Raw genomic sequence first — 6,633 nt, 5'->3', positions numbered from 1 at the left:
GAATGCTTGCTGGGGGGTTGGAAGTGCTTCATCTTTTGCCTCGAAGGTAAACTGCTTTAAGAGAGGTCTCAAGGTGAGCATCACAGACCTACATCCTGAATCTTTGAATCCAGAGGTATAGACCTGAGACACATACTTAGACATACATTTATTTGTAACACAGCCATTGTCAAAACCACATGGCAGTTTGTGTATTAAAATGCTAGTATTCTGATATGACTTTCAGAAGTGGGGAGGAATGCAGTATTGCTAATAAATCCTCATCACCTTTATTTTCCACAGCAAGAACTTATTGACAGCATTAGCAGGAAGCTGCAGGTGCTGAGGGAGGCACGGGAGACACTTCTGGAAGACATCCAAGCAAACAATATACTGGGGGAGGAGGTAGAGGCCATTGTGAAAGAAGTCTGCAAACCAAATGAGTTCGACAAATTCAAGATGTTTATCGGCGACCTTGACAAAGTGGTCAACCTCCTGCTCTCACTGTCAGGTCGTCTGGCCCGGGTGGAAAATGCCCTGAATAACCTGGATGAAAATACTTCTCCAGAAGAACGGGTGAGAAAGGCCAATAATAATATCACTGCATTTTGTGAACCTGGTGTGGGTGATTTTGCTTGCTTTTGTTTATCTAAATTGCAGAGTTCAAAATGGAAGGATAGAGAATGAATAAATCTCATAAGGCAACTTTCTTTAGCTTTCTTAAAACTTTTCTCTTTGCTTTTGCTTGGAATACTAAAACTACAGGTGAATTGCTGAAAATAATGTTTTGGGGTGCAACATCCTGGAAAACAGATTTCTTAGCAAAAGTTTAAAGAAAGAGAGGAACTACCAATAAGAGGGTAGAAAGGAGACAAATATTCTAACAGTTCAACTCGGGAAAAGAAGTATCACTTCATGCTCTAATGCAGAAAGCTTACAGAATTCTTTACACTCAGCGAGGATCCTGATAAAAATATATACGGTTGTTAAAAAGAAAACATTTCTCTTCTTGCAGCTTCCTCCATATTGCCTAGCAAGGAGCAAGAGCAAGAAATGACAGAAGGACAGGTCTTTAAAAGAAAAAGGTGGGGAGGGGGGCAGAGAGGACAGGGCAGGAGGGAGGGAGGCATTGCAAAAAGAATTTTTCAATAGAACATGTTTTAGCCAAGCAGAATAGCCTGTTAGTGAGGTGGAGGAATGAGCAGATGTGAAAATTTCAGGAGCATTCAAGGTGCTCTTACCTGCTGGACCCCACCTCTGCTGGCAGCGTTTTCTTTAGCTTCAGATCCCATCAGGACTTAGCTGGGAAGCGGATATTTAGTGATACAGATACGCACCAAAGGAGAGATGTAGACGTGCAAAACTTAAAGGCTAAAATAGAGAGAGTGGAGGTCAGGTATGAGTCAAGGGAGTTTAGCTTCTACAGTTAAAGGAATGTGAAGTGGGATTTTTGGCTTGTAGCTGTGGGCTGAAATGCCAGCAGTCCACCAAAGTGTTGTAATAGAATTTTTTCCATGGGCTGTGGGCTCATGTTGTGTTTCTTCAGCGTGCTCCGTTGTTTCACCAATAAGAACCAGTAAGTGCTGGAAGCAGTCTGAAGCTGTTCTGCTGTTTGGCCCTAGCTACTGCCAAATATACTTGTTTAATGGCTGTCCAGACCCTTCTCTGACTGAGGCGAAGGGAAGGTATTTGACAGCTTATTTGAGGGTAGATCAAAGCCTCTGAAAGTTAAAGAAATTTAATCCTTCTTTAGACTTCCTTTTTCTAAATGTGGTTGCCGTTGCCTAATGGGCTCAAAGATGGGAGTGTGAGCTGGGGAAAGAGCTACCAGAGGATACAGAAAACACAGGCTGAGAACTGTGATAAAAATAGCTTATCGTCCAGGTGTGGAAAAGGAAGGTGAATAGGTGGTGTAGTAAGGGCAGTCAGAATTTGTCTGTGTGCTCTGCTGTCAAATTTAGACTGGCAAAAATCCAAATCCCTAAAATATTTTAAGCCCCATTCATATTCTCATGCATGGACACCAAAGTCTTGCCATAGTAGATATAAAATATATCTGAAAGTCTCTTGGTCAGAGCTGCTTCTCGGATGGATCAAGTCCCCAGGTACTCTGACTATAACTACAAAGCATGCAAGGTTACACTTGCATGTCTTTGAATTTAGACTGGTGCGTGTGGCTTTCTTGGATGTCCTTTGGTATTTTGTAGGTCACATGATGGTATCTGGTGTGCTACTAATACCATGCACACAAAACAGGGTAGATTACTTTAATCCTGGGGATAATATCCCTGGGAATCACCAATTTTTTTTTCTTCCTTTTTTTTTTTTAATTTTTGTTTTTTGGAAACTGATGTTGTCTAATAAACATTACTCTGATAGTTTTCCGCTTTCTAGGAGCTGCCAACAGCAGACTTTCTAAACAGTCTCAGAGCAGGCAAATAATTACTGCTGGATTAATATTCTGACAATTAGATGCCATAGGTCTTTTCTGCCACAAGGAACAGTATCAGGTATTTCAACTGTAGCTTCTGAAAGGGGCTTCATCTGAAATAGGTACCAGCCCTTTCCTTCCACAGAGTGAGACCATTACTTTCCTTATCAATCAACGCCACAGTGTGCTGAGAACCCCAAAGTGCTGAACCGGCAGTCTGTAGATGTGATCAGGTGCCTATACCCACAAGACCTGTTATTTCAAGAGCAGGGACAAGTACCAGGGGTAGTAGTTTAGAAACTGGATGCTGGGAAATCAAATACATGAAGGGAGTTCCTCTTCATGTGTCTCTGGTTCAAAACAGTGAAAAATTCTTGAGAAAGACTGTCAGCAGAAAAGGCCAAAGATTGTTCCATCAGAGGAGCTTCAGGGGGCCTGCATTCGGCTGCGGCTTCAAAGCTAACTGCAAAAACAATTCCACGCTCTGCTTGGCTTTGGCTGGTTGAAGATGGTCAGATGAAACTATCTGACATCATTTATACCTTCAGGCCTGGTGACTCATTAACCCATTGCTCACTGAACCTCCTTAAGAATGATGTCAGGTATGCTACAGTGTGTTTTTAGCTTAGCCTTCGAAACAGGCTTTCTGGTGTCAGTCATCTCTGACAGAGGCAAAAGCAAATTCAAGAGGTATCTTGTTTGCCTTCTTCCTTTCTGCATCCCACTTTTCTTAGGTATTCCCTAAACCTCCATGAGGGAAGAGGTACTAATGTGTCATGCAAAGTTCGTAAGAAAAGTGGTGTTTACTTTCCTTAAACCGTCAGGTTACTCCTGTTCATCTTAAAGTCATGCCATAGGCTTGGTAAGAAGAAACACATAACTTAGATCTCAGGAATTATTACGCAGGACTGAACATCTGATTGTTCTTGTGACAGTTGACAATGACAGGGAATGGCTTGAAAAACAGAACTATTTCATCCCAGGATTAGGCAGGTAACTCCACGACTGAGCTACCAGCTGGTTGATACATGCCCCCTTGTGTTCATCATATTCTGTCTAATTCTGCTGCTGCTGCTCGGTGTAAACACAAGCTGCAGGGCTGCCCAGGGGAGCGGTCTAGCCACGCTTCTGGGTTTGGGCTTGTCTGCCAGTTCCCCTGGTGAATTCAGAAGAACAGTACTTCCATCTCTTCGCAGCAAATCGTTCTTCTTGCTACTTCTAGTGGGATTTTTTTTTTCCCTCTAGCATAAGCTCAAAGGAACATTAGATTGGTTTTTCTAATAATGTTGATTTCAGTGACTTGTCTTCCATTGCTGTCTTGCACAGCCCAGATTAACTCAAGATTCATTTTAAGTACATTGAGAGTGCAAGACTGAAAGTGTTTCACCTTCTGAGCTTTGTGATGTTTGTAGAAAAAGAGGCAGCACAGGATACATGTGCAACTCTGACAGACAGGTCTCTTAAAGCTTGCTAGTCTGTATCCCTCTTTGTCTCATACTCCCATCTTGAAAATACTCTTATTTTGTAGTCTACAAAAACACTTCTCTGTAAATTCTTTAGGCTTATTATAGCATGTGTGATTTAACATGAAGTCCAAATGAAATAAAATGGACACAATTATTCGAGCAGACTGTGGTTTATTGGATGATACAGGTTCTCAAAGAAAATTCAGCTCTGAAGTAAAGCTAGAAGTTATAGAGTGGTACTTCTTAGGGGCACTTTTTAATTAAGTTCAAAACTCTGTACAGGGGTTATTGACTTCTGAGTCAGACAGCCATAGTTTGTCGCTGGGAAAACGCGATTGCTTCTAGGCAAACATCTGAAATAGGTCATATTAATAATGCTCCTGTTTCTTTCCATATACTGCTAAAGGAGTGTAGCTGCATGATTTTGGGTGTGGCGCTCTGCTGTGTAGAAAGGTGTCATTGCATGAGATGTACCTCGTGCTTCATGCTCATGCATAGGTGCAAATGGAATATAGCTCTTGTCGTCTTTCTTTGTGTGTTTCTCCGTTCAACCTCCCTTTTTCCTGTTTTGTCTCTTGTGAGGGCACAAAGCAGAAAGTTTACAGCCCTTTGGGGAAGATGATGATTTTTCTTTTTTTACTTCCCTCTGATGCTTGCCCCACCTCTTGCTCTTGCTTGTGTCTTAAGACCACATGACTTCACATCTCATGGAGAAGCTGTGTGTATTGCAGTAGAATTGTGAAATGCTGTGATGTCAGTAGCTGCGTAACAACAAATTGCGCTGTTAATTGTTCTGGTTCTGGATTCTCTAACCACTGCTGTTTCAGTGTGGAAGTTCAGTGCTGTGTATTGAAGATGTAAGATGTTGCTAAGCGAATTTAATTTGGAGAACTTGGATGTTTCTCAAAGGCAAATGTATTTTATATAACTATTTTGAACTACTAAATAGTAAATTAGACTTTGAAGTTCTTGCTGTTGAAACCAATAGAAATTAATGGTGCATCTTCCATTGATTCACTTCATTTTTTCCCCGTTTGCTAATGCGGTTTTTTAGAATGAACTTCAAGGCGCAATCTTATTCCATTTCTCAAAGTATTCAAGAAAGTCTTTGTCTTTGCAGATAAAATAGACTTGAAACTTAAATACTGAAGCTTTTGTCCCAACCCAGTGAATTATTAACTGATTGGGGTTTTTTTTGTTCTCCTAAGCGGACATTGGTAGAGAAGCAGAAGCTGCTGACCCAGCAACATGAAGATGCAAAGGAACTGAAGGAAAACCTGGATCGTCGAGAGCGCATTGTCTTTGACATTTTGGCAAACTACTTGAGTGAGGAGAACTTAGCAGACTATGAGCACTTTGTGAAAATGAAGTCAGCCCTCATCATTGAGCAGCGGGAGCTTGAGGACAAGATCAAGCTGGGGGAAGAGCAACTGAAGTGTCTGACCGACAGCCTGCAACCCGAACGGCTCAAATAGGAGGACTGAGTTTGACCATGGATGTGTAAAATGGGAAAGAGGGAAGGGATGGGGGGAGTTCCCAAGTATACAAACGAATATCTTTGCTTGTCTGGGTGTCTGGTAGAGAAGTAAGTGCACAAGAGAAAAATAGCTCTCACAACAGCAATAATGCTCTCTTTCATTTTCTTGGGATGACGTATTTAATTTTTTAGAACATGTTTTTATTGCTGGACTCCACAGCTGTTTCTCATTGCTTAACTTACAGAAAACACAGGAAAGGATAGACTCTTAACCTTTCTGCTCAGTAATTTGAAAGTCTGTGGCAGTTGTGCATGCAAACAACAATGTTTTTTAGATTAGGTTGTACACTTTCTTTATGTTTGGATGCTGTACAGACTGCTGGTATACCAAACAGCACGTTATGAATGCACACAAATTTAGAAGCTCTAAATTTATTGACTTTTTATTTTTTTTAAAGACACATTAATTAGGGGAAGCGTGCATCTTACAACTAATATATTCAGATTGCTGAAATGTAGTGTCACTCTGATCCTGTGGCATCAGACACTTTTTTGTAGCATTGTATATAGGATGGTACTTTCCCCTCTCAGAAAAGAACCTTAAAATCAGTCTCAGTTAAACACTTCTTAAACCAGCTTGCAAATCACCTGATGGCTACCTTGCTGAAGATTTTTTTATTATCATTTTGCAAGACATATTTGTACACCCTCTTCTGCAATGCTAATGATTTTCTTTACCAACTCGTACTTGATTGAAGAAACAGGCTGGAAGTACTGTGCTGATTTTGTTCAAGACATTTCTCATCTAAATTATTTAGAAGGCTCATTTGCTCTTTCTTGTGCTTTTTATGCATGTTTTTATTCTTCCCAAAAACCTGCTACACTATATGAAAATAAAACTAGGCTAAGGACACTGCTTCTGCTCTTCTTCGGGTTGCTCAACATCGTGATGGGTTTAAATAGACAGTTAAGTTATATTGAAGTTGAGCTACATAATGCTGTTTGTTCTTTCTGCTTTCTCAGGCTTCCAGATGTAATATAAACACTTCTGCCATGTAAATACTGTGCATTACTCGGAGCAGCTCTGTTTATGTGAACATAAGGGGGGTTTGTTTGATTGTTCTTCCATTGCACATTGATAAATGAGAGGATGCTAGTTCACAGTATCAGATTACTGGCTGTGTTCTTGTAATACTGCTGCTGACTTGTAACAGGTGATTTCCAGTAGCTCTAAAAAGAGGTGCTAGCTCATGTTTTAGCACAGTAATACATTACACTGA

The 6,633-nt window shown here is 40.7% G+C and overlaps 1 protein-coding gene across 1 annotated transcript in view; it reads left to right on the top strand.

Annotated features, from left to right (window-relative positions):
• Window positions 1–5,892, top strand: part of SHROOM2 (shroom family member 2) — a gene marked incomplete at its 5' end in the record, with an annotated part of 46,558 nt that extends 40,666 nt beyond the window's left edge. Inside the window, 2 exons of the mRNA XM_010131666.1 lie at window positions 283–555; window positions 5,085–5,892. Of these exons, the coding sequence (XP_010129968.1) occupies window positions 283–555; window positions 5,085–5,351 (540 nt within the window). The remainder of the gene's footprint in view (window positions 1–282; window positions 556–5,084) is intronic.
• Window positions 5,893–6,633: the final 741 nt, after the last annotated feature.

This window comes from Buceros rhinoceros, unplaced genomic scaffold, assembly GCF_000710305.1.
Source record: "Buceros rhinoceros silvestris isolate BGI_N320 unplaced genomic scaffold, ASM71030v1 scaffold4150, whole genome shotgun sequence".
In the NCBI taxonomy this organism is placed as follows: Eukaryota; Metazoa; Chordata; class Aves; order Bucerotiformes; family Bucerotidae; genus Buceros; species Buceros rhinoceros.
This window is presented reverse-complemented; position numbering and strand designations above follow the sequence as displayed.